General features: G+C 30.2%; 1 protein-coding gene across 1 annotated transcript in view; it reads left to right on the top strand.

Annotated features, from left to right (window-relative positions):
- Window positions 1-13,522, top strand: part of LOC134727741 (putative ankyrin repeat protein RF_0381) — a 56,414-nt gene extending 42,892 nt beyond the window's left edge. Inside the window, exons 12-17 of the mRNA XM_063592128.1 lie at window positions 3,623-3,724; window positions 10,239-10,340; window positions 11,016-11,117; window positions 11,347-11,448; window positions 12,381-12,482; window positions 13,415-13,522. Coding sequence (XP_063448198.1) covers window positions 3,623-3,724; window positions 10,239-10,340; window positions 11,016-11,117; window positions 11,347-11,448; window positions 12,381-12,482; window positions 13,415-13,522 — 618 coding nt within the window. The remainder of the gene's footprint in view (window positions 1-3,622; window positions 3,725-10,238; window positions 10,341-11,015; window positions 11,118-11,346; window positions 11,449-12,380; window positions 12,483-13,414) is intronic.
- Window positions 13,523-13,548: the final 26 nt, after the last annotated feature.

Raw genomic sequence — 13,548 nt, 5'->3', positions numbered from 1 at the left:
GTTTTAAATACAACTAACTAATTAATTAGTGCAAAACAACAGTATCTGTAAACGGAAAACAGCGAAATAAAGCAAACCATCTTAAACGCTAAGACATTTAATTTAATATTATTAATATTAACACAATGCTCTAAATGTGTATTTTATAAAAACTGGAAATAATTGATTAGTTAAAAGTCATGTCATTTGTTCATTGACAGGTAGTACAGATAAATTTATCATAATTTCAAACACATGGTCCAATGTAAGACATTATGTTACTACTGCTTCAGTAGGAACTAATACACATTTAAAGATATGTATATCAGAATACGGAGGTGTTAACAGAAAAAATAATTTCGATGCCAAAAGTTAAGTTAAGAGAGCTCAATCATAATGGTCATTAATATCAAATTTTTAGAATATCAGTTACTTCACAGTTTATTCAGTTCAATTTATAGAGTTAAGTAATATAAATCGAAAATGTTTAGATATTTTAAAGGAGTCAAGAAGAATTTAATAAACTAAAGTCTAGTATGGTTGTATGTTTCCTTTTTGAATGTTTAGATTGATTTAAAATTATTTTATATATATAATTGAACCACTATATGTATCTACATCTACTTTTGATCAAGAAGTTCTTCACATGTTTAGGTTCCTAAATATTTTTGACTTTCAAATAATTGGCCTGGAGCGTTCTGGATACTGGTAATTCCCGATATGAGCTTCGGACGCATACCATATTTATTACATCACTGGGTGAATATCATCGCTAGTGGTCTATAAGTACCCGAGAGTACGATTAGTTCAGTAGTGAGTGCCCAGGTGGTAACGTTGTTAAATTACATATCTTTCTCAAAATTTCCTCCTTCGATCAATCAATAAATCAAACAGAAACTAACTTATTGAACTCTTTAGGCAAAGTTGAACTGAGAATTATTGTTAGGTCACGTTTGGTCTGTCGTACATCTTTATTCATAATGTGATAAGTTTTAAACATTGTAATCTGTCATAAGCAGATCTGTCATCAGGTCTGGTCAATTACAGACTGGTCAACAGGTCTGGTCAGTAGCAGACCTGTCCAAAGTTCAGAAGTTAAGAGCAGACCTGTTCTCATGACTGGTCATAAACAGACTTGGCCACAGGTCTGGTCTGAAGCAGACATGTCAATAGGTCTGCGGCAGTTCTAGAAAAGCAGATCATAGGTCTGATCTGCCAACAACAAAGTTAACCTGCTTGTTTGCTTAAAAATTCTTTCCTAATCTTTTATTTCATATCTAATACCATTGTGTGAAAAAAATTCTAAAGGATCTAAATGACAATTACACCAATTTTAAAGTGCTCTTTGATACATTTCCACAACCTTTTTTTTAATTATTTTGCCTGTCAAATGCTAATAAAGGTTCATCCTTAAAATCTATCATTTATCTGGAGAAACAAGATTAAATAAAGAAGTATATGTATACATGGTATATGCAATCTCCCTTTAGTTAAACGGGACAGTAAATAAATTCGATTTGCTAAAATTAGTTCTATGAAAACTTTTGATTTTTCAACCCTGTATATTATTTCCCATGTGAAATTAAAAATCGCCTAAAAGATATAATCCACAAAACCTTTCAACATAAATGGTAGCATACGCTATAAATTTATTACTTTGGGATATCATTAGGCATATTTCGTTTATAGTGGCAAACAAAAAGGTAAAACATGCTACACAGAAGAACAAGTGGTCAGTATGCTGCTGTTTCTTTTCGAAAACATATTTGTTGAGTTTGGAGGTAGACTTTTCCTATGGGAACCAACGGTGCGCCTATTCTTGCCGACCTCTTCTTTTTTTCAAATGAATCGGAGTTCCTTCAGACACTTGTCAATAACAAGAGGATCAAAGAAGCCATATTATTTAATTTCACTTTCAGATATACTGATGATGTTCTGTCCTTTATCAACAATCCGAACTTTTCTGATTGGGTTACTGTAATATGTCCCCCAGAACTAGAAATTAAAGAAACAACAGACACGGTTTCCTCCACCTCATTTGTAGACTTATATCTCGAATTTTACTTACACAGTCATCTCAGTTTCTGAATCTATGACAAACGAGACGATTTTAATTTTAAAAATTTCACCCACCTTAGTAGCAATATACCAACTGAACCTGCATATGGGATATATATTTCCCAACTTATTCGATATTCAAGAGCTTGCAGCTCCTACTCAGACTTTGTAAAACGTCACCAGTGTCTGATTAGAAAGTTAATGAACCAGGGGTATGCCAAAGAACGTGTCGTCCTTTTTCTAAAAAGTTCATCCGAAGGTACCAAGACATTGTTGATAGATATTCCGTATCAACTTCACAAATAATACATGGTGGCCTTGATGTATGGATTCTGCGTACTGATGTTGTTTGTCATCTTAACAACGTGTTATATTGTACTTTCATTTGCCTTTGCTCTATTATCAATATTACTTTGACTATTGGATTATTTCATTTAATATCCGTTTAACGTGGCTCGGTACTTAAACATCTCGTCAATGTGTTTGTATTATCTTTCCTTTTTTGTATATGCGACCTTTTGGTGTTTTTTTGTTGTTCTTATAACGTGAATCTGTACTTTTAAAGATCCCGTCAATATGATATTGTTCGATTATATGTCATTATGATATATTTCTATTATCAATTAGAAAATACGTTGAACCACACACGTCAAAATTATTGAATCGCGTAGTTGAATGCACTATTTGTGGATTCTTATAAATTCTATACAGCTTTTGGACTGTTTTAAATCTCGGTCTAATTCTGAAACTAAATCTTACATACTTTGATTTTTTTAAACCTGTATGCTAACATTGATCATTTGAATTTTTTGTTGTATTTACATTGAACGATTATGTGACGTATAAAATTTTCTGACCTAACGTCAGACACGCGAATCAATGAATGTGTTTGTAGATAGATGTTTTTTGTGTTCTGTTAAATTGTTCCTTTTAAAATTGTAACACGATGATGACTGCTGTTCCCATATTTTGACTATTTTATTTATTATGTCTGTCTAGTTCACACATCAAGGAAATATAACGGAATTTGATGAAACTGTCATCAAAGTGAGAGGTTTAGAGCTTTAAAACCAGGTTTATTCCACCATTTTCTACATTTAAAAATGTCTGTACCAAGTCAGGAGTATGACAGTTTTTGTCCATTCGTTTTTTATATGTTTTGTCATTTGATTTTGCCATGTGATTATGGACTGTCCGATTGGAATTCGCTGAGTTCAGTATTTTTGTGATTTTACTTTTTGATATATTTAGCGCATTTGCGCATCAACTGTAAACATTTTAATTGTTATATATTTTGACGGGAACTATGTCTAATACCTGAATGCTGGAAAAGGAGAAATTGACACACACCACACTATGATCATATCTTTTTCTTTAACATGTAATGTATTTAGTGCAAACTACAAAAAGAAAAAGTACATTTTCAGAGAAATATCTATTTGCCAAAAAGTGGTCTTCATCTACATAATTTTAGTGTGAGTTTTGTTGGATATCGGTTTTTATTTATATCATCATATATTATATACGGAAATTCTATAAGTTTTAAACCTTAATAACATATTGTGATCTTTTGAACTGTTTTCAGGATGATGAGAACCTTTTACACTTAGCTGTTGAAGGTGGGGATACAGCTATAGTCAAATTGTTGTTAGAAAAAACTAATCTAGACCCAAACAAAGTAAACAAGGTATATGTTTTGTAAACAGTTATAGTCAGGATGCCATCCTTTGCTACAACGGCCCAAACAACGGGTCAAAAAAACATCACATTCTACAATGATCTATGTCCACACAATGTAGCTTGTAAAACATCGACACACTTGAAAAACACCGCTCTATTATCATTTTTTTTAACACAAGTAATTGATTTAGTGCAAATTAGCAGTATCTTAAAATGCAAAGAGGCGAAATGAAGCAAACCATCAAAATCGCTAAGACATTTATACTCTTTATGTTTGAACAAAGCTCTAATGTGTATTTTATATAAAAAAAAAATGAAAACTAATTGATTAGTTAAATGTCGTGTTCTGCCATTTTGGGAAACAAGATACACCCGGCAATGAGAATGTTATCATATATATAACTTATAAACTTATAGGGTCATAATTGCTCAATTTTGTACTTATTTGCCTTTTTAACTATTTTGATCTGAACGTCACTTTTGAGTCTTATTTAGACGACACGCGCGTCTGGCGTATTAAATTAAAAGCCTGGTATCTTTGGTAACTATTAATGCACATTTTCAGTCTACCAGTAATTACGATTTGTAAAAAAAAAAGGTTTTAATATAAATAGTTTACTTCGTCTATTGATGGTTATGACTTATTATTGATATTATCAAATTATTTTGTTAGGTCTGTAGTTTTTTTACCTTCGTTTAATAAACATGATAAATACTGTGATTATTGCAACTCTTTTCAGAATGATTATAATCTCTTACACACAGCTGTTAAAGTTGGATATCTTGACTTGAAATGTAGCCAGTATTAAGTCCTGTTTTTTTTTTAAATGTCAACCATCAAATTCAAACCCTGCTGACGATGTTGCTAGTAAACTATGTACACCACTTCGCAACATATTATACAATTGAAATGTCAAAAGATGCATTGAAGCAACACAAGTAAAATGCTTAAGCATAATACATTTTGGTATATTTTACTTTGCTGTTATGTGTCAGTTTTCTTAGGATGAAATTTGTGGTGCAGGATCTACATTTATAGGATTGATCATAATATGTTGTTAATATATTATGAATTGAAGTTCATTTATAAAGACAAATACAAGTTGCAGTATCTCCTGATAAAATTCCATTTTAAGGGGTAAATCATGAAAAAAACGTTGACGACGCCATGGTCACATATCAATTTTATCATACTAGAAAGACTGCTTCATGCCTTGAAATCTTCCTTAATATTGACACAGATGCACACTCAAATCTATGACGAACAGGACAATTTCAACTTCCCAATTATTAATTTCCTTTTTTTCAGCAGTAACACACCCCATCATATTGCGTTCACATATTATTTCAGTTTATACGTTATGCTCGTGCATGTTCTACATGTTCAGTTGATACGTTATGCTCGTGCATGTTTATCTTCTCAGTTGATATGTTTTGCTCATATATGTTCACACAAAACGGTCTTAAAACACAGGATTGTGCTTCAACGAAGTGACGAGATGGAAATATTAAAAATTACATTCCGTAAATTTTATGGACACCATCACGCATACGATGTGTCTGTGTGAAAACATGTCCTGAGTCAGTTTAGACACAGACACATCGTATGCGTGATGGTTTCCATAAAATTTACAAATAATGGCAATCATTTATTTTTACCTTTTAAATTAATTACTTACTGTCCAAAATAAAATAAAAAAATATGCCTTATCAAAAAAAGCTGCATCCAATTACTTGCATATTTATCTTATTTCCTAATGTGAATTCTGATTATTGCAATACTCAACCAATAGCAACATTTTTTCCCATCATTCAAATTGTTTAGGTCGTTTGATATTTATCACGACTTCATTTCTTGTCTGTTATTGCGATTGAGGATATTTTCGCAAGGTAGAATATATCAAATGTAATTTCTTCATGAACAGAGGCTAATCTGTCGTCGTTCGCTAGTGAAATATTGGTTAATTTGAAGACACACTATTTCATAATCAAAAACATTATCCAATGTATGAACATTTTGTTACTCCTGCTATATTAAATACACTAAGTAAATATGAGAATAAGTCGATATGGATATGAACATGTATACAGATATTGTGTTTACGTTTTGCTCACATACATATCACATGGAATTATGTCAAACTTTACACCGCAAAACAGTAAAGAATAGTTTTGTGTTTACTCATAATTGTCATTTACATCAAATGTTTTCACATGATACAAACGTTATAGTTTATGAAGTTTGGTGTGTTTAGTATAGTTTTTTTTAAGTCAGAATGTATGGAGATTTAAAAGGCGTCCAGGAAAATTTAATAGTTAAAAGTAGATTCCCTTTGTATGTTGCCTTTATTGTTGTTGAGAGGAACTTGTAATGACTGTTAACAGATGAACCAATACATAAGAAGTCTGTATATATTTTCAATCATTTGTTAATTTAACTCAGGCAACCATCAAATTCAAACATCGCAGAATATTGCTGGTAACATATATACCCACCATTTAAACGAACTTAAAACTTGAAACGCAAAAAAATGTATTGAAGCAAAATGTACATATATCTGTTAAGAGGTTAGTTTAAAGGCACCTTATTGCCAATCATATTACATGTTCTCATTTTAATAGAGATACGTTTCAGTAGATGGTTGTTTTCTTTGATTATGTACTTTCCGTATATTTGTACAGATGAATCAATTTAAATACATTATCCAATGTATGAATATTTTGATACTCTTGTATTGTATATGTTACAGTAAATAGGTGAAATTAGGAATTACATGTAATTACTAGACATTTCAGTAAATACCTGTAATTACTAGCCAATTTAGTAATTACATGTATTACTAGTTGTTTCAGTGATTACTGGTGTTCACTGATTCTTTTGGTCATTTTTACAGCTATTTACTTGATATTTTGTTTTAAAATTTAATATATTATTCAAGATACCAAACAAGAAAGTAAAAGGGAAGGTATTTTAGTGCTTACTTAATTAAGGATTAAGGAATATAAGGCACATCAAAAGTGTATACTCTTTAGTTCTTGTGAATTGAAACTCGAAAATGGTTGTTTTAAAAGTTTTGAAACTCCCTAAAAAACAAGTTCAGCATGCAAGACAATGATATCAATCCAAAATTGAGAAATACGTTTGAGAGAAGTTTTTATACAACTTCGTCAGCTCTTTTTGATGATAGACATTTAATAATGCCAAATTTTGTTAAATAAGCTTGATAATTCCTTGAATGTCATAATTTCTTTAAATTAAAATCTCTATCAGGAATACTGTGCATATCAACTTGCCCAATGACATAAGTTAAATTCCTTTTACAAAATAGGTTTATTAACGACTTCTTTTGTCACACTGTTGCGATGAAGCTGACATTCCACAAACACATCTATACAATTTGTTTGATGGTGTAAAGAGTCATATTTCATATTTCTGTGTTTCTATTTTTTATGAGCTTTTCAAGACATCCAAACTTAAGCTTATATACCTTCAACAAAATTTTATCATCTTTTTTACCTGTATAAGAACCATCTGTTTGTGGATTAAAAAGGTCAACTAAAAGGTCCCTTTCTTTCGTTTTGTTTCTTTTTGTCGAGCATGCGACTTTTGTTGCAAAAGAGAGACATAGCAAACCATTATGTCGTCAGAAGCTTCCCCACCTATTCACTATATTGTTGAAGTTTTCTAAACTTTGATAACTTTAACAAATTATTCTGGATTTATGCCAAGCTTCAACAGAAGCTAGCTTGTTTATGATCGTTAGATTATTTTCAAGTAGTTAATTTTGTAAAAATAAAATCATGTTTTTCCGTATTTTACTTATTAATAGACTTAGTGTTTATGCCAGTTAACATGACATTTACACTGTGGTTTCAGTTTTAAAATTTTATTTACTTACTCAAAATATCCTGGGTGTCTACCACACTTGGACAGAAGCTTGTTTAATATCATAAGATAATAAATACCCCGATGTAAAGTGTGTAAAAAAAAATCCTTTTTTTCGTAAATTCCTTATATATGGTATTGTATTTCCAAGTTAACAATTACATACACTGTGTGGTTTAAGTTTCTTTTTTAAACATTTATTTGATTTCATAAACCATTCTGGAATTTAACCAAATTTAGACAGAAGCTTCTTACAGTAATAGTCAAAAGACAGTATCTGGAGGAAATTTTTTACATATTTTTCCATTTTTGATGAGCCTGCAACTAACAGCAGAAGTATGGGAGATACTGTGTTCCTCAAAATCCTTACAATTTTAAATCTGAATACATTGGTTACATATCTCCAGCTAGGGGTTGAATTGAAGGTCACATGCATGCTCATACATATATTTTTGTATTATATTGCTATAAATGTTAAATGGAGAAGTCGGTTTGACTTGTGTCATATCCAATTTGTACTTTAACAAATAAAATATGTTTAAACTAAAATACCTCAATGAGGTTTAATTATTCACTTGCAAGTGAAAAACTCATCAAACATGTTTCTCATCTTATTGTAGTAAAATAGAACCAGATTGACTGCTGAAAGTGAATTATAATTTCACGAATGATTTAACAAAAAAAATATGTGTATTTATTTTATTTATATCTTGTACAAAAATGTAGCTGGTGCTCCTATAACAAAAAGGTAGGCTGATCACGTTTTAAGAGTACTCACAGATCTTCTATAGTTAGTATTACCATAACTTTTGATCAGCTGACCATATAACAACATTGTTTTAAACAGTTAGTAAATAGGTGTAAAAATTCATTTTTTAAACTAGTAATTACTGGTAATAACTGGGCCATTTCTGGAATTACTTGTATTAACTAAGTGCATCGGGGGATACATGTAATTCCTTAATTTCAGTAATAACATGTATTTCCTAATTTCACCTATTTACTGGATCATATATACACAAAGTATGTATGAGAATAAGTCGATGCGGTCATTATATATATATACAACTCGTCTAAACATCAACCCAACAATGTTAGATCTGTAAATTTGCTTTCGCAAATTTTTGGTTCTTCCCTCGCCGGGATTCGAACCCATGCTACTGTGATATCGTGACACCAAATCGCCTGCACTGCAGCCGTCCCGCTAGACCACACGACCACCTGGGCTCTCAAAAAAGAGCTTTCGCTGGCCATGTGTTACCTTTCCACGTCAGTTTTAATCTAGCGGCGTACTACAGTACATGATATATAAGGCATGAAGATGTTATTGTTACAGATCAGCTATATATATATATACATGTATATGTATGTCTAATGTGTTTACTTTTTTTGTCCTGTAGATATGCAACGTCATACCTTCAAACTTTATACATACATTTTGATTCTCAGAAGTCTGAATTTCAAGGTTAAGTGATTTGTTTAATCACAATTGTCATTGATCTAAATAATTTTACATAACAAAAACGATATAGTTCATGAAAAAAAGTAAAATCACAAAAGTACTGAACTTAGAGGAAAATCAATTCGGCAAGTCCATAATCACATGGCAAAATCAAATAACAAAACGCATCAAAACGAATAGACGAGAACTGTCATATTCCTGACTTGGTACAGGCATTTTCAAATGTAGAAAATGGTGGATTAAACCTGGTTCTATAGCGCTAACCCTCTCACTTTGATGACAGTCATTTAAGTCGAAGCATTTAAGCTTGTTTTGCTTCAATACATCTTTTTGCGTTTTAAGATATAAGTACGTTTAAATGGTTGGTATATATGTTACCAGCAATATTCTGCGATGTTTGAATTTGATGGTTGTCTGAGTTAAATTAACAAATGATTCAAAATATCAACGCCAGTTATTTGAAAGCCAATGAAGTTTGATATGTTTAGTTCAGATTTTTATTAAGTAAGCTAGGATGTCTGGAGATTAAAAAGGTGTCAAGAAATATTTTTTAGTTAAGTATTGATTCCTTGTGTATGTTGCCTTTATTGTTGGTACGAGGTACTTGTAAGGGGTGTTTAAAGACGAACCAATATATAAGAAGTCTTTCTATAATTGACCATTTTGGACATAAAACTCTTCAAATTCTTGGTATTTACTTATCATCGACTTTCAAATAATTGGCTTTGAGCCTTCCTGGTACAGATAAATCAACAATAGGGATTGACACGCAGTATCGTTAACGTATATTTTGTCAAAACCAATACAGAGAACCGAACTGGAAATGTAGTTTTTCTCTGTATACTGTAGAACAGCATAAATCAATTTACCGTTTTATTTTAATAAAAAAGTCTGATGAAAATTGATCAATTTGTAGAAAGCTCTTAAAAGTCTACAAACAATAACACATAGACAAATGGTCAAGTTTCATATACAAGATGTATTACATTAAGGGGTTTACCTATCCAAAATTTTGCTTTAAACTTTACAATTATTAAAGGTTGAAAAACGGAACAGATTTCAATTCTATTTTTGACAACTAAAATGTTAAGACTGTTGAAAAGATCACATTTTTAGTCTGTCATTATCAAACCTTCGTATAATACTGTCATTATTGCAACCATCTGTTTTCAGGATGATGATACTCTCTTACACTTAGCTTGTAAAGGTGGATATCTTGACATAGTCAAATTGTTATTAGAAAGAACAGATACAGATCCAAACAAAGTAAACAAGGTATAAAATGTAGATCAAGTCAGTGTTGGAATCCTTTTTTTTTTATATAACTCAGACAACCAACGAATTTAAACCCTGCAGACGATGTCGCTAGTAAAATATGTACACAACTTTGCAACAGACTTTAATATTAAAACGACAAAAGATGTTATGAAGCAAAACAAGTCAAATGCTAAGAGGAACAAATCTTCTGTTTATCTATACTTTACTGTTAATTGTTAGTTTGCTTAAGGATCAGGTAGTGACTAAAGTATGAATATCTCAGATTTTGATGAATATTTACCTTTAAAATTTCGATTTATATTTTTTACAATTTGTCACTACATGTATTTGTTGCTTTGATTTTGTTAAAGATTTGATAATATTTTTATAATATTGGTATTTAGTTTGATGGATTAGTTAACTATAAGCTTAAAAGTCTACAAACAATAACACATGGACAAATGGACAAATGGACAAGTTTCATATACAACATGTATATTATTAAGGGGTTTACCTATCCAAAGTTTGGCTCTACTTTTTACATTAATTTTATAAAAGGTTAAAAAAAAGGAACGGAATTCAATTCTATTTTTGAAAACTAAAATGTTAAGGCTGATGAAAAACATAACATTTTTAGTCTGTCATCTTATACCTTCGCTTAGTACTGTCATAATTGCAACCATCTGTTTTCAGGATGATGATACTATCTTACATTTTGCTGTTAAAGGTGGATATATCGACATAGTCATATTGTTATTAGAACAAACAGATATAGATCCACACAAAGTAAATGAGGTATGAAATGTAGTTCTAGTCAATATTTTAGAGATGTGTTAATTTCACTCTTTAATTTTCAAAGTTTGGCTCTAACTTTTACATTTATAAAAGGTTGAAAAAAAAGAAAGGAATTCAATTCTATTTTTGAAAACTAGAATGTTAAGGCTTTTGAAAAACATCACATTTTTAGTCTGTCATCTTTATTCCTTCGCATACTACTGTCACTATTGCAACCATCTGTTTTCAGGATGATGATACTCTCTTACATTTAGCTGTTAAAGGTGGATATATCGACATAGTCATATTGTTATTAGAACAAACAGATATAGATCCAAACAAAGTAAATGAGGTATGAAATGTAGTTTTAGTCAATATTTTAGAGATTTGTTAATTTCGCTCCTTTACTTTCGTTAACACGTAACATATATTAATAAGAAATATATTAATTAAGTGTATTTAATTAATCTTATTTGTGATATCTTGACATAATCAAATTGTTATTAGAAAGAACAGATACAGATCCAAACAAAGTACACAAGGTATGAAATGTAGATCTAGTCAATGTTGGAATCCTTTGTTTATATAACTCAGACAACAATCGAATTTAAACCCTGCAGACGATTTCGCTAGTAAAATATGTACACAACTTTGCAACATACTTTAATATTGAAACGGCAAAAGATGTTATGAAGCAAAACAAGTCAAATGCTAAGAGGAACAAATCTTCTGTTTATTTATACTTTGCTGTTAATTGTAAGTTTGCTTAAGGATCGGGTAGTAACTAAAGTATGAATATCTCAGATCGTGATGAATATTTACCTTTAAAATTCCGATTTATATTTTTAACAATTATTTACTATTTGTTGCCTTGTTTTTGTTATTATATTTGTATTTAATTTAATGGATTAATTAGCTATTATACAAATAATGACACATGTATTTGTTGCTTGGATTTTGTTAAAGATTTGATAATATTTTTATAATATTGGTATTTAGTTTGATGGATTAGTTAACTATAAGCTTAAAAGTCTACAAACAATAACACATGGACAAATGGACAAATGGACAAGTTTCATATACAACATGTACATTATTATTTGGTTTACCTATTCAAAGTTTGGCTCTAACTTTTACATTTATAAAAGGTTGAAAAAAAAGAACGGAATTCAATTCTATTTTTGAAAACTAAAATGTTAAGGCTTTTGAAAAACATCACATTTTTAGTCTGTCATCTTTATTCCTTCGCATACTACTGTCACTATTGCAACCATCTGTTTTCAGGATGATGATACTCTCTTACATTTAGCTGTTAAAGGTGGATATATCGACATAGTCATATTGTTATTAGAACAAACAGATATAGATCCAAACAAAGTAAATGAGGTATGAAATGTAGTTTTAGTCAATATTTTAGAGATTTGTTAATTTCGCTCCTTTACTTTCGTTAACACGTAACATATATTAATAAGAAATATATTAATTAAGTGTATCTAATTAATCTTATTTGTGATATCTTGACATAATCAAATTGTTATTAGAAAAAACAGATACAGATCCAAACAAAGTACACAAGGTATGAAATGTAGATCTAGTCAATGTTGGAATCCTTTGTTTATATAACTCAGACAACAATCGAATTTAAACCCTGCAGACGATTTCGCTAGTAAAATATGTACACAACTTTGCAACATACTTTAATATTGAAACGGCAAAAGATGTTATGAAGCAAAACAAGTCAAATGCTAAGAGGAACAAATCTTCTGTTTATTTATACTTTGCTGTTAATTGTAAGTTTGCTTAAGGATCGGGTAGTAACTAAAGTATGAATATCTCAGATCGTGATGAATATTTACCTTTAAAATTCCGATTTATATTTTTAACAATTATTTACTATTTGTTGCCTTGTTTTTGTTATTATATTTGTATTTAATTTAATGGATTAATTAGCTATTATACAAATAATGACACATGTATTTGTTTCTTGGATTTTGTTAAAGATTTGATAATATTTTTATAATATTGGTATTTAGTTTGATGGATTAGTTAACTATAAGCTTAAAAGTCTACAAACAATAACACATGGACAAATGGACAAATGGACAAGTTTCATATACAACATGTACATTATTATTTGGTTTACCTATTCAAAGTTTGGCTCTAACTTTTACATTTATAAAAGGTTGAAAAAAAAGAACGGAATTCAATTCTATTTTTGAAAACTAAAATGTTAAGGCTTTTGAAAAACATCACATTTTTAGTCTGTCATCTTTATTCCTTCGCATACTACTGTCACTATTGCAACCATCTGTTTTCAGGATGATGATACTCTCTTACATTTAGCTGTTAAAGGTGGATATATCGACATAGTCATATTGTTATTAGAACAAACAGATATAGATCCAAACAAAGTAAATGAGGTATGAAATGTAGTTTTAGTCAATATTTTAGA

Source organism: Mytilus trossulus, chromosome 8 (assembly GCF_036588685.1).
Source record: "Mytilus trossulus isolate FHL-02 chromosome 8, PNRI_Mtr1.1.1.hap1, whole genome shotgun sequence".
Lineage (NCBI taxonomy): Eukaryota > Metazoa > Mollusca > Bivalvia > Mytilida > Mytilidae > Mytilus > Mytilus trossulus.
This window is presented reverse-complemented; position numbering and strand designations above follow the sequence as displayed.